This window comes from Chroicocephalus ridibundus, chromosome 12, assembly GCF_963924245.1.
Source record: "Chroicocephalus ridibundus chromosome 12, bChrRid1.1, whole genome shotgun sequence".
NCBI lineage: Eukaryota > Metazoa > Chordata > Aves > Charadriiformes > Laridae > Chroicocephalus > Chroicocephalus ridibundus.
Genome location: NC_086295.1, coordinates 18719101 through 18742481, shown reverse-complemented (window position 1 = coordinate 18742481; position 23381 = coordinate 18719101). Strand labels below are relative to the sequence as shown.

The 23381-nt window shown below is 52.2% G+C and overlaps 1 protein-coding gene across 4 annotated transcripts in view; it reads right to left on the bottom strand.

The window, feature by feature from the left end:
* LOC134522540 (fer-1-like protein 4) overlaps positions 1-23381 on the bottom strand; it is a 42993-nt gene that overhangs the window by 9648 nt on the left and 9964 nt on the right. For all 4 annotated transcript variants that reach the window (XM_063350291.1, XM_063350292.1, XM_063350294.1 and 1 more), the window contains exons 12-37: positions 23075-23234; positions 22629-22812; positions 21667-21853; positions 21094-21458; positions 20336-20444; positions 19367-19565; positions 16475-16595; positions 15773-15873; positions 15114-15201; positions 13692-13808; positions 12114-12266; positions 11716-11899; positions 11056-11180; positions 10515-10649; positions 7425-7598; positions 7065-7181; positions 6554-6715; positions 6081-6240; positions 5592-5695; positions 5079-5210; positions 4407-4455; positions 3200-3306; positions 2774-2905; positions 1934-2044; positions 1364-1491; positions 710-880 (exon numbers count right to left, since the gene is read on the bottom strand). In XM_063350291.1, coding sequence (XP_063206361.1) covers positions 710-880; positions 1364-1491; positions 1934-2044; positions 2774-2905; positions 3200-3306; positions 4407-4455; positions 5079-5210; positions 5592-5695; positions 6081-6240; positions 6554-6715; positions 7065-7181; positions 7425-7598; positions 10515-10649; positions 11056-11180; positions 11716-11899; positions 12114-12266; positions 13692-13808; positions 15114-15201; positions 15773-15873; positions 16475-16595; positions 19367-19565; positions 20336-20444; positions 21094-21458; positions 21667-21853; positions 22629-22812; positions 23075-23234 — 3775 coding nt within the window. The remainder of the gene's footprint in view (positions 1-709; positions 881-1363; positions 1492-1933; positions 2045-2773; positions 2906-3199; positions 3307-4406; positions 4456-5078; positions 5211-5591; positions 5696-6080; positions 6241-6553; positions 6716-7064; positions 7182-7424; positions 7599-10514; positions 10650-11055; positions 11181-11715; positions 11900-12113; positions 12267-13691; positions 13809-15113; positions 15202-15772; positions 15874-16474; positions 16596-19366; positions 19566-20335; positions 20445-21093; positions 21459-21666; positions 21854-22628; positions 22813-23074; positions 23235-23381) is intronic.

Here is a 23381-nt window from a genome sequence, read left to right as displayed (position 1 = left end):
CCTGCCTTCCCTACAGCACAGGTTATGCCACCAGATCCTTGCTCAGATTCTCACTGGAAAAACCACAGGGACACAAAAGCTTAAAAAGTGAAAAGCTTAGCAAGCTCTCCTCCTCCGAACAGAGCCAGGCTTGCACCCCACAGAATCAGAGCAGCAAGAGGAGCAATTCCAGCCGCAGCTCCTAAGCGGGAGAGAGGTTTTAACAGTGCTGGGGCCTTAACTCCATGCCCGCAGATTATTCTCCGATAGTGCGGTAGGAGAAGAGAAGTTCACAGAAAACTGGCCAAAGATATCAAAGAATCCATACTGAATGAGGCCGAAAGAAAACATGTCATGAGCCTCGCTGCTCACAGAATTAGCTACTGCCAGAGAAAGCACCATACTTTCTGAAAGAGGTCCAAATCACATCAGTGTCCAGTGAGTGCTTTTCTCACAGAACACCAATATGAAAACATTAAAGAATTTTTTGCTGCTATATGCAAAATATATTGGTCTGCAGTAGGAATTAGAGCTATCACAGGAAGCTGGTAGGAGCCTAAAGGAGATGCAGTTATCCATGCAACTTGTGGCAAATCTGTGGGGCACCTGCTCAAAGAATACTGTGGATGCCAGTTTCGTCCTCCAAAACTTGGAGGTGCTCTGTTACCCACCCAAACAGTAGGCAAGAAGAACGCATCTCACTGCCCTAACGTATCACACCGGTACCTACATGTCGTACTGAGAGGCCACTCCACAGTTGGCCCTGTGTTTGCTGTAGAATCGATTCTCCAAGTCAATCTTGGTCTCCCCAATCAGATCATCGGATCCCACCAAATCATGGTCGAATATTGCCACAGTGAGTTCCGATTCCATGGGAAAGGAGACTGTCAGCTCCACAACTCTGGACAGGAATCAGAGAGGGAGAGTACAGTTAGCAAAGAGAACGAAAATGAAACACATACTCTGCTTTGATCATCCTACACATTCAAGAACTGTATTTGACAACTCAAACTCCTCTCATAGATTTTGGTTCTCCATAAGTTCAGTGTGTGAAGTTTTCAGTGCATGCGGTTTTCAGTGTGCAGGTTCAAAGAAAAGAGTTATTTTTCCAGGAATGTATGCCCTTGGATAAAGGTGCCGGAGCTAGAGAAAAAGCTCTCCAGAGCTTTGTTGATGCTTGGCTCGATACTTTGTCTGTTCAATCAGGCAGTTGGGAGTGCTCCCCTTCTAACCTGGAGGCAAGGGACATGCCTGGGACCTTTGTGTTACAGCACAAGATACTCCAGCAGAAAGGAACAGAAGACCACACATGCTGGGCCACAGCCTGAGCCCCCAGATTTGCACTATTGCTATTAAACCTGCTAGATGAAAACTTCATGCATACTCTCCAAACACGGGATTGAGCTGCTTTGGGATATATCGCTCCTTTGTGTCCTTCTGCGTCTGTCCCACAGTCACCACCACATAGGGATCTGCCTTGCCATTGGGGTCTGCTGGAGACAGGTTCGTAGCCTGGAATACACGAGAGGTACTGCCATACACCAGCTGCTGAGAGCAACCTGCACAAGGAACACTGCACTGGCCTAAGACCACCCAAGCCCACTGGTCAGGTTCCTCCAGCAGCTGTCCCAGCAGTGAAACAGGCACTTGTCCCCATTCAACAAGCCACCAATGTCTCCAGCGGTCCGTCCAACTACTTGGCTCACTGTCTCAAGGCAGACGAGAGGAGCCAAGAAATGTCAATCTGTATTTTTAGCACAACCTGAAGCCACAACACATGGAAGGCTCCCCATGGACAAGATGTAGCATACTTCCACTGGGCTGGCAGAACCTTCAAGCCAGCATGGAGCTTTTCACAAGTGCCACTGCTCGTATTTATGGAGCAGAGAATGGAGGAGGTCCATAGGGAGGGAAAGACCTCCAAGCATTACTGCCACCACCACCAGAGACTCACCTTAACAATGTAAACTCTTACAAGAACCTTGATGGGTCTGTTCCTTGGAATGCCCTGAGAAACCTTGGGCTCCATGCCAGCTTCCTCAGTGGGGTAGACATAGAAGGAGCCCTGCAGAAGAGACATTGCAAGTAACAGTGAGATACTAAAGAAGAATATCTCAAATGAGATTGGAGCCACCAACACCAGCGTCACCTGCCAACTGAAAATCAGAGCCATTGCCCCCATGCAGACCACAGACACGCTGTGCCCATGGGGTCAGTCCTTTCCATAGGCACTGTCATGTCCAGATGGCCCAGGCGGCCCCTGTTTGCAAGTTAGGCTGCAGGCTGTCAGACCACTGTCAATGCCAGAAGATCTGAACATGTCCAGGCACTTTGGACTGCCAAAGGCAGGAGGCAGCAGAGGTTTTCTAGGGACCTTCTTAAATCAACTTCTGCAGTTGATATTTCAGAGTCTTCAGGAGCCCCTGGGTGGGATGACGATGCCTCTTTCAAACTAGTTTTACTAATTTTAAAACCAGTGAAGCTCACTAATACTTATTTGCATACTGAACATACCCAGAGGCCCCAAGCAGAATGAGAGTCCTTTATGCTTCATGCTTTCTCCTTGCAAGAGCTAAAAAAATGTGAATCAGGTGCATTTATTAATTAACAAAGGACCACAGGACACAATTGCTTCAACAGGCACCAACAGTACCCTGGCCATGCTGCACCATGGCCTCACATCACCGCGCACACACACACACGCTCTTCAAGGCTTTACTGGTGTCACCATGCTCTGAAATACAGATTGTCCTAAGGATCTTCTTCCACGAACGTCATTCAAATGGTACAGTACCTTGTACTTCCCCACAAAATGTTCATCCTCATTTCCGTCTTCATCCTCATTTGCTTTGCCACGATGAAGGGGGAAGATACACAGCCAGTCTTCAAAATTATCAAACTCATTTTCCAGCTCAGAGTTGTAGATCTGAAATAAATAGAAAGTAATTTCGGGCCTTTTCCTGCCATCTTAAAGGGGAGGAGACTCAGAAAGACCATCCTTTGCCTGCTTCAACCATTTCACCTGTTCCTACCTTACCCCTGTATTAGTAAGTGCAAGGTGTTATGGTTTTTCCCTGTTCCCCCAGGTCCCTCCTCAGATGGACACACACATCCCAGCTTGGCTCCAAGGTCTCACCGGCTGTTACAAAGCCCAGGAACAACAGGGGCCCAGCACACACTGCAGGTTGGAAGAGGCCAGGTCTGTCACCTGAATAATCACCTGAAGGGTGGCGATGACTTTCCTCTTGGGTCGTGCAATTTCAGCTTCAATTACTGCCTCATCTTCCGCTTCCATGTCAATGGAGGATACATTTAAATTCCCCCCATCTGGAAACGGCAATAGGAAATTAGAAAATGCTCTGATCTCACCCAGAATCTCAAGTTGTGCCCATTAAATGGCCCCAGAAACAGCTTTCACTTTCACCCAGGGCTTTGACTTGCATCAGGGTAACTGGTCTCTAACAGGTGTCCTTATGGCACCTCGCGTTTCCCAGCCAGACATAGCCGGACAGGCGGAGGGGGACAACAACTGGCAGACTTGCCTGCTGACATGGCCACTGTTTAGGAAGGAAGTGGGAAGAGACCAAATGGAGGAAGGTGACTGAACCAGCCCACCAATGAGAGAGAACCCTCTTCTTTGGATGGACGCTTATTTGATGGACTGCGGGTTTGGGTGGATGTCTAACCGGGGCATCACTAACCCCTTTGAGCAAAGGCAGCTGTGCTTGGAGGGAGCATAGCTAGACCTTTTTCCGGGGCACCAGCAACCCCAGGACAGAGAATGTGCATCCTTGCCTCATTTCCCAGAGACCGCAGATCCCTTGAGAACGGCATGCAGGCATCCTTCAGCCCTCTCCATGAAATAGGACTGACATCATTTCTACACTGACTGTCTCACCTCTCCGGGTCATTGCTGGGTGAGTCACTGCTTCCACCTCTGCAAGCCTGAGCCTACAAGCTGTAACGCTGTTCTCAGATCATCTTTATTATTTCTGTCTTCCTGTTACCTCGTAGTGAATCCTGTACCCTAGGTGAGAATCCCACATGCACAGGGTGATGTGCTCCTGGACAGTTTTGCCTCTCCACCATCCTCTCTCTCCATCCCACCTTTGCTTCCTGCTCTCACCCTGACAATCCCACGATCCTTGCAGGTGATTTTTCTGCAGGGTTTTGCTCACTTGGGAAGGCTCTTGCTTCAACGCAGTTTTCCAAATTTTTCTGCAGCAAGTTTGGTGTTTTCAACTTGAAATAGCCTTTGTTAGCCCTTGCCAATGTTTCCAGTCTCTGCTCTCTTTTGCGTTGTTTTTGATGAATGTTGCAAAGTCGTTACCTGTTCAGACCCCATTTCCCACAAGCCCACCACCATCCGGGATGGTGTAAGTCCTGGTTGTTCCCACAGAAGAGTTGGCTATTCCTAGAGGACTCACCTGCATCATTCAGGTCATCGTTCTCAGCATCTTCCTCATCACTACGTGCCTGAAACACACACAAACAGTTACCCCGCATCCCTGACAGCAAAGGCTGCTCCGTCCAAGCACAGGACGCTGTCAAAGCTTTCCTGACAGCAGAGTCAGTAATCCCTAGCCTGAGATAATTTAGGATTAAAATCATCACAGGAGGGTATCCAGTGAGTGCAATAACGACCTTTTCTTCTCCCCAGATCTTCCTGGTGGTGTTTTTGATTGGGATCTAAGGGACACAGGGCAAGGAAGGAAATCTGGCACAGACCTCCTCCCACAGCACATCCTGGGAAGACAGCCAGGACGGAGAGTAAGCAGCATGAAAGCCCCTGCATTGCAGCTAAAATCGTCAATGTCACATTTTCAGGAGTACCTCAACAAAAGCCCGGTCGAATCCTCAAAACCACTTGGGCACCCTAGCCTCAGGCATGTTTCAACATCCATTGCTTGCTGAATTTAGTCCAGCTGGTGGATGCTTGATACCCGGCTACCAGAAGTGCGCTTGACACACAAAAGCCCACATCTTCCTGCAGATCCATACCAGGAGGATTCCTATGACACCCAGTGCTGCTGAAAACCTGTTCCTCAAGCCAGTGCAGCCACTTTCCCCCTCTGCTGGCAGCTGTCACAAACGATTACCTGGTTATACAGGTCCTTCAGGGACTCATAGTATTTGGACCACCAATCCAGTTCTTCCAGCTCTGGTTTTTCCTCTTCATATTCATCCTCCTTCTTTACAAGCTTATTGATTGGAATTTTCCTCAAAGGAGACTTAAAAGAACAGAGAAAAGGGTTCCAAGGGAGGAAACGACCGTCCAGGACAGCCATGCACCCTACTCTAGTGCCCTGGAAGTCTCTGGCAGAGGCGCAGCTTTCAAGCAGAGCACAGGAGGTGTAAAGCTACCTGTAGCCCCAGGTTTGCGCTTCGCTACAAAAGCAGCAGTTTTCAAGGCACCACAGCTCTCCTCCCTGTGCCAGAGCCCAGACACTCAGCAGTGCCGATGAACAGTCAGGGGAGAGGAGTGTTTGGGTCCAGAGCAAAAACTGGCAGGTTGAAACCTAACTCTGGACTTCTAAACTTTCGTTTTCATTTTTAACCTTCAGTTTGGCTTTCCAAACTTCAAAATTTGCTGGGCCCTACAAATCACTCACCTTCACAAGACTCAGGGGTTGAGTGCTGGGACCTGGGTCACCAGATGCCAGGCCAATGTTTACCACAGTCTGAGAGGGAAGACACTGGGATGAGACTTTCCAAGCTGAGATAAGAGAAAGAGCTTCATGTTTCCAATCATTTATTTCTGCCTACTGCTTCCTACTTGTTGTTATTCCACAGGAAAACCCTACCTGTTACCCTTTAAATTGCCCTTTGCCATCCCCAAAGAGGGATGACAGCCCTTACCCAGCGCTCCATCACGTGGCTGCTGCTGCTTCCCAAATACCAGTCTGGAGCCGAGTGCAACAGACTAGGATCACAACCTGCCCCCAACCCTAACCTGCCCCATGCTGTGCTTTTTCTGGGCATCTTATGGGTCTCAGGAGAGGACTTTTGCTGCCTGGCTAGGAGGGAGGAGAAGTGCCGGGGATCTCTGCCACTGGCAGACCCTGCCTGCTGCCTCCGCAGGAACCTCCCAATCATCTCACCTTTGGACACGTCTTCTGGTTCCTCCTCCAGCTCTCTGGGTGAGAATTTCATCACATTGGACACAACGTGGGTACCCACCAGCACAGTGTGCCCAAACGCACGCTTTTCCACCACGAAGATGCTGAGGGGAGGGTGAAGGTAAACCTGCTCTGGGAGTTCCTGCAAAAGAACCACGCACAGAGTTCACAGGAACAGGGGCGATACCCGTGGCAGCCCCACCACGTGGCGGGGAGGTCTGATTGGCAGCTCTGTCCAAAAAACAAAAACCTTGCAGTGACAGGTGATGGATAAGACTGCTCTTGGTGGCAATTTCACAAAGGTTTTGATCTGCAGCTAAACCGTGTGGCCACCAGAGAGCAAAACCCCAGGGGCAGCTCCCATCCTGTTACCTTGCCCCATGCAGACAGGCAGCGCACAGGTGCAGGACCGCCACAGTGACCCTGGCATGGTGGGACCCCCCCTTCCCACTCACCACATCCATGTATTTGACCAGCTCGGTGAAGTTGGGGTTCTCTTTGTAGGTCACGATCACTTCTGACTCCACCTTCTTGCCAGCACATTCAATGATCACCTGGGGCTGATCCACCTCGAACAAGTTCACCCGCTTCAGGTCTCGCAGGCCCCAGAACAGGATCTGAAGCACAACACAAAGCCACTGGGCTGCTTGAGACACGCCAGGCATGGCACAGCCATGCAGCCTGCAACCCTGCCCGCTGCTACCACCACCCTCACCCTGCAGGACACAGACTGCAAGAGAGGCATGAGGCCACTCTGCCAACCCAGCCATTCAACAGCTCTGGCTGCTAAACTGCTGAGACAGCTTCTCTCTCAAGTACCTCCATTTCTGCCTTCTGCTCAGGCCTCAAAGCACATTTGAGCTCCAAACCCAACTCCCGCCACAAGCCCTGCCCTCTGCACAGACCAGCTGTGTTGTCTGCTTGGTGCAGCCTCGCGGGGAGCCAGCCCAGTAGAAGGCAGTGTACCTCTATGCGAAACTCCTTCAGCACCGGGCATATGCCCTCAGGGATGATGAACCTTCCAGCACGAGGGTCTCCCAGGTAGTCAGGCTCCTTGGGTTCCACATCCTCGGGCACTGATGGCTGAACAGGTGGAGCCAGGGCACACCAAGGAATGAAAGCCATTTCTACTCCATGCCATGCCCCCTCTCCCTCCCCTCTTGACCTGGGCTCACAGGCTCTGTCCCTGCAGCCTCCCTTCAGTTGAAAGGCAGATGTGGTTTTCAACAGGGAACCCTCTGGTGGGCCCCGTGCAACCAGCTCTTCACCCACACATCTCTCCCCAGCGAGCTGTCAACCATACGCAGCTTCCTACAAGCCCATTACCTCCAAATAGCCACTGTAATCCAACTCAATCAGCTCAAAAGTGGCAATAAGCTCTCCCGCTGCTTTGGCGCCTTTGTAGAAATCAAAGAACTGCATGGCAGGTTTGGTGTATGGCTCATCAACCAGCTTCACCTGTGGGACAGCAAAGGCCTGGCCAAGGAACACAGGGGAGCCCTGTGGGAAAGGGGGGAATGGGTCAAAGCATCCCTGTCTTATCTCACCACCTCAGAGAAAAGACCACCACTAATTCCAGCCAATCTGGGACAGCACAAGACTGCTTGCCATCCTCGGCTTTGATTCCCTTTGCTCCATCCAGAGCTAGGAGCAAATGAGACACACCTGCAGCAAATCCTCTTAACTCCCAGTCCATCTCCATGCAGAACTGGGCAGACGGCCTGGGACTGTGCACCAGAGGACATCAAAGCTAGATCAGGTTGCTCAGAGTCTCCTCCAGCCAGGGTTTAAGTGTCTCCAAGGACGGAGATCCCATAAGCTCCCTGAGCTCCAGGCCCAGCATTTGAACTCCCTCTGGGTGAAAATTACTTCCTTAGAGCAAGTTGGATATTTCTCTTGTTTCGGCTTGTGTTTGTTCCTTGTCATCCTGCCCCTGGGTACCTCCAAGAGAAGTCTGACTCCACCTTCTCCGCCCTCTCCCATCAGGCAGCTGCAGGCAGCAATAAGACACTGCCTTTGCCTCATCTTCTCCAGGCTGAATACACCCAGCTCTCCACCTCTCCTCATTCTGTCCTGTGCTTCAACCCCAACCATCTTGGTGGCCTCCTCTGGACTCACTCTAGTACATCAACGTCTGTCTTGTACTGGGACCCAGGAAAGCTGCTGAGCTACGCAGAAGAATCCAGTGCGAGTTACACCATTCCCCTTACGATAACAAAGAGGCCACAGGAGTGTGACTTCAAAGTACTAATGAAGAGAGAAAAGGGAGGACTGAGGAACAATGGAAGATGACACCTGAAGGACAGAGGGGAAGGAACAGGCCTATGAGCTACGTGTCTCCCCCTGGCTACAAGCCCTCTGCAACGTGAGCATGCCGAGGAAGCGGGGCAGGTACCTGGGAGAGGCACAGTGCTTCTCCAAAAAGGAGAGATCCCGGATCCACTGAGCACTCATCAGGACGTGGCTCAGGGCATCTCTGAGCCATCTGCGCACTGCAGACAGCACGTTCATCCTAGCTCATCACAGAAGCATAGAATCGCCCAGGTTGGAAGGGACCCTTCAGATCATCTAGCCCAACCATCAACCCAACTCTGACAAAAACCATCACTAAACCATATCTCTAAGCACTATGTCTACCTGTCTTTTAAATACCTCCAGGGATGGCGACTCAACCGCTTCCCTGGGCAGCCCATTTCAACACCTTTTCAGTGTAAAATTTTTTCCTAATATCCAGTCTCAGCCTCCCCTGGTACAACTTGAGGCCGTTTCCTCTTGTCCTATCGCCTGTTACTTGGGAGAAGAGACCGACCCCCACCTCTCTACACCCTCCTTTCAGGGAGTTGTAGAGGGTGAGAAGGTCTCCCCTCAGCCTCCTTTTCTCCAGGTTGAACACCCCCAGCTCCCTCAGCCGCTCCTCATAAGACTTTTCCTCCAGACCCCTCACCAGTTTCATTACCCTTCTCTGGACATGCTCCAGGACCTCAATGTTTTTTTTGTAATGAGGGGCCCAAAACTGGACACAGTACTCGAGGTGGGGCCTCACCAGTGCCAAGTACAGGGGGACGATCATGTCCCTAGTCCTGCTGGCCACACTGTTCCTGATACAGGCCAGGATGCTGTTGGCCGTCTTGGCCACCTGGGCACACCGCTGGCTCATATTCAGCCAGCAGTTGACCAGCACCCCCAGATCCTTTTCTGCCAGGCAGCTCTCCAGCCACTCTGCCCCAGGCTTGTAACACGGCATGGGGTTGTGACCCAAGTGCAGGACCCCGCACTTGGCCTTGTTGAACCTCATACCATTGGCCTCAGCCCATCGACCCTGCCTGTCCAGATCCCTCTGCAAAGCCTTCCTACCCTCAAGCAGGTCGACACTTCCACCCAATTCGGTGTCGCCTGCAAACTTACTGAGGGTGCACTCAATCCCCTCGTCCAGATCATTCATAAAGATGACCTCTTTATGAATGGCCCTCCAGCCAGTTTTTAACCCAGCGAAGAGTACTCCCATCCAACCCATGGGCAGCCAGTTTCTCCAGGAGGATGCTGTGGGAAACTGTATCAAAGGCCTTACTAAAGTCCAGGTACACAACATCCACAGCCTTTCCCTCAGCCACCAAGCGGGTCGCTTTGTCATAGAAGATCAGGTTTGTCAAGCAGGACCTGCCTCTCATGAACCCATGCTGGCTGGGCCTGATTGCCTGGTTGTCCTTCATGTGCCACATAACGGCACACAGGATGGTCTGTTCCATCACCTTTCCAGGCACCAAGGTCAGACTGACAGGCCTGTAGTTCCCTGGATCATTCTTCCGGCCCTTCTTGTGGATGGGCGTCACATTTGCTAGACGCCAGTCAACTGGGACCTCCCCGGTTTGCCAGGACTGCTGGTAAATGATGGAAAGTGGCTCAGTGAGTGCTCCTGCCAGCTCCCTCAGTACCCTCGGGTGGATCCCATCCAGCCCCATAGACCTGTGGATGTCCAGGTGCTGGAGCAGGTCCCTCACCATCTCCCTTTGTATTACGGGGACTTCATTCTGCTCCCCGCCCCTATCTACTAGCTCAGGGACCTGGGCAGTCAGGGGACAACCAACTCTACCATTAAAGACTGCGGCAAAGAAGGCATTAAGTACCTCAGCTTTCTCCTCATCCTTTGTCACTATGTTACCTCCTTCATTTGATAAAGAATGGAGATTCTCCCGAGTCCTCCTTTTTTTACTAATATATTTATAGAAACTCTTTTTATTGTTATCGCCTCAGCCACAGCCCCCAGGACTCACCACCGCCACCAGCGGACTAGGATCAAGCTGACTCATGGAAACCAGAGATGTGCCTCCTAAGCGCCTGCTTTCAGCACCCGCACAGAGCTCCTCTGCCTTCCCTGTCCTGGAAATGACAGCAGGAGGGCAGCATGGCCATACTTACAAATTTATTGTGGCTGAAAAGGTTGATTATAATGATGGGGGTCTCTGTTTTCAACTCTTCTTTTTTCCCATCAATAACGAGCTGGTCGAACAGAAGTAGCTCGTTCCACATGGGGCTCAGTGTCTCCTCCAGCATCTGCAGAGAGAGACAGGAGGCCTGAGCACACCACAGCCAGTGGAAACAAACCACGTGCACTTTGTAAAGAGGGGGAGGAAGCATGGGCTGACCCCGTCTCCCACACAGCTGCATTCAGCTGGCACCTGGCAGGAGGTGAGATGGTAAAAGTGTGAAATCAGCACTTGGGGCCAACTAGCACATGCCAATTAAACTTTGAGACCGTGCTCAATGATATATATGTTTTGTCAAATGTTCCCTGAACACAGTCACACCGCTCAGAGCACATAAATACCTCATGCCTGGAGTTAAAAAATTTCCAGGAGGACTGCCACAGCACGGGCCTTCAACATGCCAGCGAGGACATGATGATTTTTCTCTCCCTAAGTCCCCAAGATGGCAGAGGCAAGAGTTTACGTAGTCTCACCCTGGTGGTTTGGCAATGAGTTGAAAACACCACTCTTGCAAATGGATTTGAAAGACCATTGTCATCTGCAGGGAGGATCCCTCGAGCCTGATACAGATGGGCTCGGAGCTGGAAGTAGCTGAAATCTGGTAAGAGAAAGAGAAGAGAAGTCCCAGTTCCCCAATCCAGCCCTGTGTGAGGTCAAAAAACGCATGAAGAAGAGGGCCAGCCAGGTAGGAGTGGGCACACCCTGCAAGGAATGTCCTTGCCACCTCCAGCGGCATTCACTGTGGCTCTCATAAGGCCAGCACATCTCAAAAGGTTTGGTCAAGCGCAGCAGGCTCCCCAGACACCTCTGGGAAGGAAATGACATGTGAGATGTGCAGTGATCTGCTGTGAGCATCTGGTGTGGGGGAGCACCACCGGGCCTCAGCAATGGGGCAGACCTCCTGCCCATTGTCAGTTTGGCAACACGTTCAGTGCCTACGAAGCACCCGTCCTGCGTGCTGCTTCAGCTGTGAGCATGCAAACACGTCCTCATGAGAGCAAACATGTCCCAGTCATGCCTTGGAGATGACAGATCAGGTCCTACTCCTCAGACACTGACCTTGGGGCAGGACCTCTCACCTCTCTGCTCTCCTGCTCACAGTTAAGCCATGGAAAAGTGGCATCTACGCTCACCATCCCTGCTGAGCCGGCTGGGAGGACTGCACGCTGAGAGCTGGGCTATCTCCTGTCCACTCTCAGAGAGGAACTTGAACTCCTCAGGCAGCTCTGCCAAACAGTTCTTCGCATATTTGGTTACCCCAAGCCACATGTAGATTTCCAGTTTGGCAAAGATCTCGCCAGTGTGCAAGCCAGGGACCTGAAAGCACAGGAGGTTTAGCAGGTTTCCCATCCCAGCCATGCCCCTTTCAGACCAGACGATCACCGTCAGTCAGTGACTAACCAAAGATCACAGGAGACAGAGAATCACATTAACAGAGGCAAAAGGCAGTGGTGGAGCAAGAGCTTTGTTTCCTCATGAAGGAGGGAGAAGCAGTGCGAAGCAAGAGCACACTTTTTGATATGAACCCTACCTTCATAAAGACAGTCTGGATCTTCGCACAGTCCTTGCCTTTCTCCTCTTCGACCACCGAATAGAGAACGTTCTGTGCAGGAACTCTTGCATATGCCACACGCCTGTTGTTGCAGAGCATCCAGACGAGTACATCGGGGAGGGTGCACTGGGGCTGGAGGGAGGAAAGAGAGGAACGTCATAGCAGAGGAATAGCACGTATCTTGTCCTCCACCCACTGACACAGTGAAAGCTTCATCTCCTCACAGGAGGGACTGCTGGCTGCACGCCACTTTGGAGATCCAAGAGTAAATGAAGGGCCTAACATTGGGCACGGGCTTCTGAAAGTCTCATCCCTGCAGTGTGGCTCTGCAGGTTTCTTAGAGGGATCTGTGATCTGCCTTGTTTTTCATTGCGAACACCAGAAGGATGCGCTCAGCCCCATACCATGTTGGTGAGGAGGAGTGCCCGCCAGACTGGAGAAGTGGCATTTTACTCCACACCTTCGACAGGAGCCCGAGTGCTGATCCATGGGAAGGCACCACATTAGCTGGCATCCCAGTTACATCGTGACAAGAGTGCCCAGCATAAAGCTGCAGTTCAGGTTGGGAGCAGGACTTGCAATAAAGCAAATGCACAGGTAGAAGCAATGACTTCTTTTAAACTCTGATGTAAGTTCCCTTCCCCATCTCAGTTTCCTTGCCGTTAGTGTTTGCACTTGTACTTAATACTTTTCCGTACACAAGTAGCCAAAGCAAATTATTACTGATCCAAACAAAGACCACCAGCCTCCAAGCACAGACTAAAAGTGGCAAGTGTACGTGCAGGGCTGACAGCAACATTCCCACCCAATAGCAGAGAGCAAAATGGGAGGAGGTTCCTGTCTGGCCGGGGGACCAGCTGCAGCAGGCCTGTGAAGCTGGATCCTGAGGACAGCTTCTCCTCCTGGTGGCGCGAGGGGTGACATCTTGGTCATGCTAAAGTCTACTCTCACATAGCTAAAGGTGTGAAAACGATACGACTTCGCTTGGTGAAAGACTTCTCCAAACCGCAAACACGTCTGCTAACTCCAGCAAACGCTGCATGCTGGTTTAGACTACAACTACACAAACACATTCAGGAGTTATTTAAAATGAGCCAGCAAAACTCTGAAAACGGAGAGTCTCTGCTACGGATGAGAGATCTTGTTTCAACGCAAGTCTGAATTTGCAGAAGGTGCCCAGGGTGAGCCCCCAGTGGGAGCGTGGACAGCACAGGCGAGGCGGCTTTCCCAGGCACACCACCCACAGCCCCGCTGCGGGCACAGCCTCGGGCCGGCCAGGAAGAGAGGCCTGGGTGGCCTGGAGCTGGCCCGGCTCTGCCTCCAACCCACCGCTGAGCTCCGTCACCAAGAGCCCTGCAAAGCTGCCAAGCCTCATCCCTCCTAAGAGCCATTACATGAAATACAGTAACTTCCAGTAACTAGAGTTTGGGATTTTACACAGCAAGGAAAGACAGCAGAGGAAAAGCCCCAACTCAGGCTAGTGAGAGCCCCGGCAGCCAGCCCAGTGCCCTTTCCTTGCCTGTGTTTGGAAATGGGGCGCCCCAGGAGCAGCTGTACCTCTTTAGCCATGAAGCGTAGCTTTGCCAGGATCCTCCTTGTCTCCTTAACTTTCTCCTTGACATTGGTTCGAGTCAGCCGCCGCCTCACGCGGAGCCCCTGCTTTGCATACAGGATCTGAACAGAGAAGACGGCTGTCACACGCCCAGCCGTGGCTGAGGCATGCCCGGCTGGCACCCCTCACGAGGGCTCTGCAGGGAAGCACCCGTGTGCTGATCGCGTCCATCCTGCCCCATTGCACCCCATCCTCCACCACAGCTCACTCTCCAGCTGCTGAGAGCAAACGTCCATGAACCTGTCACGAGCCATTGAAAGAAGGGTGCCAAGACCTGGAGACTCCAGTAACTCATCAGCTCTGCCCATACCAGCCAGTAACAGAGGTCCATTCGCTTTTGCATCATGCGGGGCAGAAAGATGTACAAGGAGTAGACATTTCAGAAGCCAGTGGTCAAAGGCTCCAGATAGTGCCTGGGAGAGGCTTTGCACAAGGCGATACTTGGGGCCACAGAAGTATGGGAACAGAAAAATGTAGGAAACTGGAAGATGGGGCTGGGCTTTCATGCCCAGTAATTGACAGCGTACACATCTGAGGAGAGACTTTGTGACGAACTAAAACTAATAATGAAAACCAGAAGGAATTCAGTGTGCAAACCCGGTATGGACTGACAAGGCCAGAAAACTCATCTCTTGGGCTGGTTCTGTCTTTCAGAGAGACTCAGACTTAGCAGGCTACCTTCACCATAGCTCAGGTGACACCGTGCGGGGAGGCAGAGGGAAGGGAGCTGGGACCCGGGACCCAGACGTGCCTAATTTTTATTTCCTACCGCTGTCAATGCATTTTGGTCAGCATTTCAAAGCTTTGGAGTCTGATGAGGACTATGACTATAGCTGTGCTCTGCTGTGCTGTGATGGGAGGTATGTAACTGTGCTCTCATTCGGCTAGCTGGACTTGTCTGCAGGATTATGAGTGCCTGGATGTTGCTCTCTCCAGAGACAGGCAGGTGGATGGCTGTTGTAGATCTGCTGGATGGGTACCCAGCCCATGGGCTGAGTTTCCAGGGGCAGTGGGTCTCAGTGAGCTCCCCCAAAACTGCCTGCGAGAATAGCCGGCACCATAAGGCCTGCAGCAACACGCATGTGCTCAGCCACACGGGCCCCACAGGAAAGGAAGGATGGCATCAGGGCGCAACGCCTGCATAAATCTGGGGGCAGCCATGGCCAGTCCCTGCCTCTGTTCCCTCTGCTGGAAGCTGTATTGCTCTGAGCAGAAGCGGGACATGCTGCAGTAAAAGCCTATGACTGATACCATGTCTTAACCCCAAATTTCCTTCTTCGCATCAGTTCTAGCCGGTCCTCCAGAAGCATCCCCCAGAGCAGGTATTGCGTGGGCTCCCACCCCCACCACTAAGTCCCACAGCTTACGATGTTGCGCATCAGGTATTTCATCCGACATCTGTCAAGGTTGTTTGGATGGGCCATTGTTTTTCTCTCTGCGCCGAGTGAATATTGCCTGCAATGAGAAAAGCAGCACAGGCTCCGCAGTCCTTGTGCCCAGCAGGCAGAGCACAGCTCACACAGCAGGGGCACAAGCTCCCACTCTCCGGTACTAACCCAAATGCACCAGAATCCCCCCTCTCTGCAATGCCCTCTCTTCTGCAAGCTTTTTGATTCGGAAGGTACACTGGGGATTGCTCAGCACCTGAGGATCCCTCTCTACTGTTGCCATGACAAGGCTGGGGACTGAAATGTGTATGGGACCCCGTCGGCCCGTCACAGTGATTGAAACACTAGTCTCTTGTCTGCATGACTGAGGAGAGTGAAGGAAATGTCCTGACACTTAGGAAACACCCAAGAGTCCAGGAAAATCAAGGCTGCAGCCTACGATGCCTGTGTTTCCCAGGACTGGGGCGTCCTCTCCAAGCATGAAGAGCTACAGGGTCCTTTCCCCAGGTCATCCTAGTTTCCTTCCGCTCATCTGTCTCCAGAGGACGAGAGAGCAGGCTGTGCACAGCCCAGGCAGAACGCGCTATGGCCTCCTAACTTGAAAACATGAAACCTTAGGAAATGAGGGACATGCTAACCTGCATCCAGCTACAAATTCCTCCAGCACCTCTCTGAGCCGTTCTTCTGCTTTAGCCTTTGGCCTTCTCACAAGCTTCTCCACATCGTCCAGCCCCTGCTCCTGTGGGGAAAGCACAACATTCAGGCAGCTTGCACCTGGCTGCGGAGTCAGAGTGAAACACTGCAAGGATGCTTTTGCCACAAACGGCTTGTGTCCTTCTGCAGAGCTAGGGATCGTGAGAGTGCTGCGGGTCAGTGCTGTGCTGCCAGGGGCTCTCTGGAGCCTGGGGGTAACCTTAACACCGGTTGTCACAAAACCTTTTGTCTCAGTCTTTGAGCAGCAACTGAAAACCACTGGCAAGCTCCCTTTCCCGAAAGGGAAGGATGAGGCACAGGGAAGAGACTGCACCGCCCTGATGGCAGCCCAAGGCTGAGAGTCTGCTTGCAGCAGCGTCTCCCCAGAGCAAACAGGACTCGTAGCAGAGGAGCTTTTTGTCACCAACGTGGTGTCAGTCACACCTCCAGGAGACACCCCCAGGCTGTGTCACAGGATGGGCAGTGGCTCTGCGCTCACTGCCCTACCCCACACATCTAAAAGGCCTGTGAGGGACGCCGACTCGCACGGGAGGTGAGGATGTTTAAGGCAAACATCTCACAGAGCAACTGCACGTGCTACAAGGAAAGCACACCGGGAAGGACCACGCACACCCTGAACACACTACCAGGCGCTCTGCCAGCTTGACGATCCAGTTGGAAATGCAGAGTCTCCACGTGTGATCCTCCCAGTAGCTCCACACGTACACGCAGGGTTTCTCGTGCATCATGGGCAGGCAGCTGTATGACCTACGGGCAGCAGGCACAGGAGGTTACAGCTGCTGTTTGCAGAAGGCACGAGCGTGTGCCGCATCACAGCAAGCAGCATCTGGGCTCCGGGCTCCTCACAGAGAACCACAACATGGACATGGATTTAAGCTGCTGGATCTGCCCTTTGCCATCCCAAACCAGCGCACAGGGTTTCTAACAGAGAGCAGCACGTGCCCAGATGAATCTATGCTTACAAATATCTGAAGGGCGGGTGTTAAGAGGACAGGGCCAGGCTCTTTTCAGTGGTGCCCAGCGACAGGACAAGGGGTAACAGGCACAAACTTGACCATAGGAAGTTCCACCTAAACATGAGGAGGAACTTCTTGACTTTGAGGGTGGCAGAGCCCTGGCACAGGCTGCCCAGAGAGGTGGGGGAGTCTCCGTCTCTGGAGACATTCCAAACCCGCCTGGACGCGTCCCTGTGCCACCTGCTCTGGGTGACCCTGCTCTGGCAGGGGGTTGGACTAGATGATCTCCTGTCCCCAGCTGCAGTGTAGAGCACATTTTTAATGTCCTGTCGTGTTTGGACTGGTCCAAGGGCTACTGCTTGCACAATCTCGTGTTTAATTTACTCAAAGGCCTGTCGTTGCTCAGGACCCCACGAAAACTCATTTTTCTTTCGAGTCGCTTCACACAGAGGTTTCACAACCTGACTATAACCTGGTATATGCATTCTCCAGAAACCTACAACGCCTAAAAAGACTTGTATTTTCTTTTTGTTAGTAGGTGGGGACATAGCTGATATTTTGTTAATCACATACATTGGGATCTGGCGACAACCATCTTTGAGCAAATTAAACAAGAGATTGTGTGTGCAGTAGATCTTGGACCAGTCCGAACAGGACGGTACATTAAAAATGTGCTCTACGCCGCAGGCAGGGACAATGGCCCTACCTGGAGCTTATGGCAGAAAGCACCAGGGGAGACTCAAGGTCAGCCCCTAGGATTCTGGAGTTGAGGATACAAAGGCTCTGAGGCCAACTATAGCCCAACTGAGAAAGAAATCCTGGCAGCATATGGAGGAGTTAGAGCTGTTTCAGAAGTAATGGATACTGAAGCACAGCTCCTCCTGGCACCCCGATTACCAGTCCTGGGCTGGATGTTCCAGGGTGAAGTTCCTTCTACTCATCATGCCACCGATGCTACCTGGAACAAGCGGGTTGCCTTAATCACACAGTGAGCTCAAATAGGAAACCCAGATTGTCCAGGAATTGTAGAAGCGATCACAAACTGGCTCAAAGACAAAGACTTTGGAACGCCACCAGAGAATGTGGTGACTCGTGGTGAGGAAGCCCCACCATATAATGAACTCTCAAGATAATGAGAAACAGTATGCTCTGTTCACTGATGGATCTTGTCGTATTGTAGGAAAGCACTGAAGGTGGAAAGCTGCTGTACGGAGTCCTACACGAGTTGCAGAAGCGACTGAAGGAGAAGGTGAATTGAGTCAATTTGCAGAGGTAAAAGCCATCCCCTAGCTCTTTGACATAAGCATTAAAGGACAACATAAACCTTTCCCAGGTGAAACCAAAAGGGTAATTACTAATAAAATCCATCATCTGATGCCCAAAATATGCAGGTATAGCCATTATCCAAGTAACTATATTATACATCTGAATGCCAAACATACAAAAATAGCACATTTAAACCACAACGTACAAATACAAAGAGCAAGTAAACCATTCAACATATTCAGCAAGTTCAGCAGCATTATATCCATTTACTTCAAACAATGCTCTCCAAAGGCACGATATAACATTTCGCTTAGGAATGACATTCCCTGAGCAAACTGGAAGCTCACGCCCCATGTTGGGCGACAATAAATCTGCCGCAGTTTTGGCCAGGTTGGCCAGTGGCAAGACGACAGCAAGACTCCCCCACCTCTTGCTCCAAGGAGAAGAAGAGAAATAAAGTTATGAGTTTAGAAAAAAACTAAACTACTTTAATGAAATATAAACAATTTTTAAAAAAGGAAATAATGAAATATATACAATATATACAAATATACGCAAAAGTGTATCAAACTCCCAGGGAGATATCACTGGCAGGCACTGGGGAAGTTCCAGACTGGACTGGACTCAGTGACAAATGGGAACTGGAACACACTGACTGGGATCAAAAGGTAGATGAGCTGATGGGGTCCTCCTCACACATCACTCATTTAAGAAGGAGAGCCATCGAAGAAGCAGTCCATTGGAGAAGAGGACCACCTCTCATTGGAGAAGAGCCCACCAATCTTGGGTGCTGCCAAGATCTCTTGCTGCTATGGGACTGAATAGTAGCAGGCACAGGGCTCACAACACAAACACCAAGATGTTGCCAGGCCTGTGGCACAAACCAGGCAGCATTCCCAGGGCAAACATATCACCAGAAGTGCTTGTCTATCTGTCTTGCCTGCCCAACATAGGACAGCATCCGCCAGAATACTCCTTCCCTTCCTCCACGCTGGAATCAAGCCCTTAGGATGCTGCTTGTTAACCAGAAAAGGGACTGCTGTTACTGACGGGTCACAGTTTCACTGGGACCACATCCTTGGCCATCTGCACACATCAAGCAGACACTGTAAGGCCTGTAGAGCTAATGGGCAATGCCAGCCAGCTAGGCCACGGCAAGCTGCAGGCTTGCAAAGAGGAGAAACGCCTGCACAGCGCTCACGTTGCTGAGCAGACCTCTAGAACACCTGGAATAACCAACGCAGGAAGCTGGGGCAGGACCAGGGCAGGTGGGAAAGAAGGACAAAGAAGACTCACCTGTCATACTCCATGGGCTCTGGTTTCCGGCTCTTCGTCACTGACTTGTTTGGTGCTGCTGAAGCTGGGGCCGGGACTTCAATGTCCAGCTCACCATCTGAACCAGGGTCCAGCAAAGGCTGCTTTTCTTCTTTCGCTTCTCCCTTTTCCACTTTTCTCCATACTTTGGTCCCAACCTCTTCAACTTTGCCATAGTTTCCTTGAAGTTATGCATTAAACAGTAAACAGAAAAGTAGGATGACTGTTAAACAAGTTTGCTAGCTTGCAAAATGAGAGTGCCATCATCCTGCCCAGAGAAGCACATGGGCACGCACTGCTTTTGGAACTAGGAGTTCAGTAGCATCCAACCACCAGAGCATTACACGGACAACCAGGAGGTCTGAGAGGGAGCTGGGCAATTGCAGGGAAGTCCTTGTGTATGCGTTCAAGTTCCGCCAGTTCCAAGTGCCTGTTAACCGTCATCTACAGCCCTACACTGGGGTCAGCAGCAGTCACCCAGGAAGACTTCTCAGCATCAAGCATCTCAACTCAACTCACTTATCAGGTGGGGGTTTGGACCTGCTCTCCTATCATTGTTTCCCCATCACCCTCTGTCAAAGCCCCTCAGCTCTACAAGGCCAACCCCAGTATCCCACCTTCCCCTGCTGGGCTTCCCTTTCTTGCTCCCAAACCCTTCCACCTCTCGTCACCCCCACTTCCCAGGACAGCTTCAGCCGCTCTCCCCAGACAGGCAGTTCAGACAAATACTGCAAATCTCCAATCCTATAGGAAAGCATCCAGACTTTTAAGGTAATTAAAGCTCTGTGTGCACTCCCTGGCTTCATCCCCCATCCTCCCTGTGTTCCTGTTTTGGAAGCACGAGCCATACAAGGGCTGGCACCTTAGGACCTCAGTGCTGATTTGGGCTGTCAGAGGGAGATTCACACTGGTCCCATAGGTTCTGGACACGGGGCCCTGGGGAATACCCACCTATAGAGACTTCAAAGCTGACAGACTTGGAGCTGAGAGAGGAGTCCATCATAGTGGCTTCAAAGAAGGCAGCAAAGAGGAGGAATTCCTCCTTCCTCCCCAGTGCGTTCTGAGCAAGGAGACAGTAATCAGCCCAAGAGCCTCTTGTGCCAAAACACTGCCTCAGCAGAAATTCAGAAAGCAGCAGGGCATGGCCAGTGCCTGCCGGCCCTCCCAGGGGACATCAGTGGGATGCTGCCAAGGTCACCACCCCTGGTCTGCCAGATGCGGGACAAGTTTTCTTGGAAATCCTGGGGTGCTGGTGCAGAGCCATGGCTTTGGCTGATGCTTGCGTGAAGCCACCGAGCAGGTTTGTAGGCTAAGGGATGGCTACAGTACCAACACAGCTGCATCTTGCCTGCCTTTTCCAGGCCAAGTAGAGACCCAGAGCCAGCTAACACCTCCTTAGCTCCAGGGGGGAAAAAGTACATGCTCAAAGGCAGCTGTGCCCTGGGAATAACACCCACATGAGAGTCCTCCCTGCTCCAGGACGTCAGCACATGTGGGGATGCTCCAGCCTTACCATGGGAGCGTTTTGGGGCTGTGGGTGTGGCCCTCAGCCCTTGCAGAGGCTCAGCGAGCTCTGGATGGCCCAGCAATGGGCAGGCTGAATTTGCTCCAGCACTGTTACAGCAAGTGATCCCACTGCCGCTTCCCCATGAGGCCTGTGCACGCCAGAGGCCAGCGTGGGTCAGCCACACCAGCTTGGCAGGACTCACCTCGGGGAGTGGATGGAGCTCTTCCACTTCCACAGTGACCTCCTCAGGCTGCTCGGCCTCCTGAGAGTCCCCAGCCTCCTCTTCTCCCTTCAGCTGCCTCAGTTCTTTGGCTTTCTCCTTGGATTTCTTACTTTTCTTCTTCAGCTTCAGTTTGCTTAGGGCACTTTTCGTCTTGTCCCCAAGCTTCCTCTCTGCCATGCTGGGGCTGCTGAAGATCTCCACCGTGACGGCCATGAGGATGCGCCCACGGTAGAAGATCCCCTCACCCATGCCATCGTTGAGGTCTTTGTGGATGTCCCACAGAGCTGAGTTCTGGGGGGAGCCATACAGGTTCACCCAGGCTGGGCCAAACGTGGGGTTAAAGCCTGCAGCAACAGGGAGAGGGTCTAATTACACCACAGGGAGATGCAGAGAGACTTTCCCCCAAGAAGACAGCCCAAGGCACAGGGATGTGAGCATGCTTCGGCCACTCCTGCTTCCCACCTCCAGGAGACCACCATGGCCAAGCAGAAGGTGCATGGCATAGGGCTGCCCAGGACACCATGCCCCGGGGCCAGCCATGCCAGGCCTCACCATTCCTGCCAGGGTCCGAGATCTGCTGCAGGTCAATGTAGTGTGTAGCCACGGCCACGTCACCAACATTGGCATCATCCAGCACCTGGACTTTTATCTTCCTGGCCAGAGGCGGGAACATCTCTATGAAGCTGATCTGCTCGTTCCACTCAGGCTCAGTGGTGTTGGTCTCCACCGATGTTTCCCCCTGGGAAGGAGAAGGTGTGAAAGCCACACAGTCCCAGACAGTGGCCAGAGCAAGGCATGCCTCAGAGCCTCTCTGGGAACAGCATGTCCTCCTGTCCCGCCTGCCGACAGTGCTGTGCAAGCTCTGGAGGTGGCACTATCCCTGCTCCTGGCCCCGTCCCAGCAGTTGCTTTCTGCGCTTCATCAAGGGGGGCCATCCCAAGGCTCCGGTCGTGCCCTACACAGCCAAGGGAAACACGAGAAGCAAGTGGGCAGCACCACCAGACCCAGAGATGTCGTAGAGTCCCCTGGGAGCACCCCCAGGCCCACAGGGCTGCACAGGGACTGATTCTCATCTTAATGGACGTCACAGGACCAGAAACCCCGGCCTTAGCTGCAAGAAAACAGCCAATAGCCCGGTAAACTCTCCTGAGGGTGTCAACCTGAGTCTAGCTTGCCACAGAGGACTTCCGCTCCGGGATTTATTTGGCCCCCTCTCTATGTTTAGGAATATCAACTAGCTACTGGCCTGCGCAGCCAGTAGCTCAGCCAGTGGCTGTGCTCAGGGCTGGGGCTGTCCCCCATGCAGCTCTCTGCAGAAACAGAAGTCCCACAAAAGCCTTCTCATCCAGACACCGCACATCCATGGCCACACGGCTCTGGCCATTGCCAAAGACAGCAAGATTTGGCTCTCCTAGCCTGTCTCCAGTGGGATTCCTGTGTTTCATGGAGGCGCCTGTTCGCGCACAGGCAAGGGAGGATCAGCTTGGCCCCACCAGACCCCCTGGCAGACTCACCTGCTGCCCACAGAACGAGACCTGCACGTATGGGTCAATAAATACTTTTTTCTCCCCCACGATCTTGGAGAAACCACCCATGATGCCTGCGCTCATGCTGGGCAGGCCCTCGGCATGATACAGCTTGATGCAGACCCTGGCCCAGGGTCTCTCTGCAGGGACTCTCTTAGGCAGCAACAGGTTCCTGAAAGACAAATTCATGTTCTGGCTCTCTCCTGGAGAAATACAATGCCGGGAAATACTTCTCCAGAAATACGATGTTGGAAGTGCCCTGACTGGCAGGAGGTTTGGGCCCTGACTGGCAGGAGGTTTGGATCCTGCCCTACCACAGGTCTCTTTCCCCAGGTCTTACCCCATCAAAAGAGGGAAAAATGGGGCTAAAAAAGGTAGTGTGAAGAGGACATGACCTTTTTACCCAGGGCCATGGAAGACTGCACTGCACCTACCTTTCAATGTCCTCATCCCGGCTGCTGGAGGAGGTGGGAAGGGAGCCCACAGCATCCCCATGTGCGGTGACAGAGATGCTACACTTCACAAAGCCTTTCACGCCTGCCCGGGTGTCCGTGGGGTCACTGATGACAGCCCACTTCTGGAAAAACCTGTGATCTGAGAGGAAAGGAACGGAGTTCCCTGTGGAGAGCCCAGGTTACCATTTCACATCCCAACTACATCTGCAGAAAGACTGCCCTGACACTGCCTCTGAAGGTGATACCAACCCTCAGACAACTGCGCGGAGAAGCAAGAGCTGGTCCT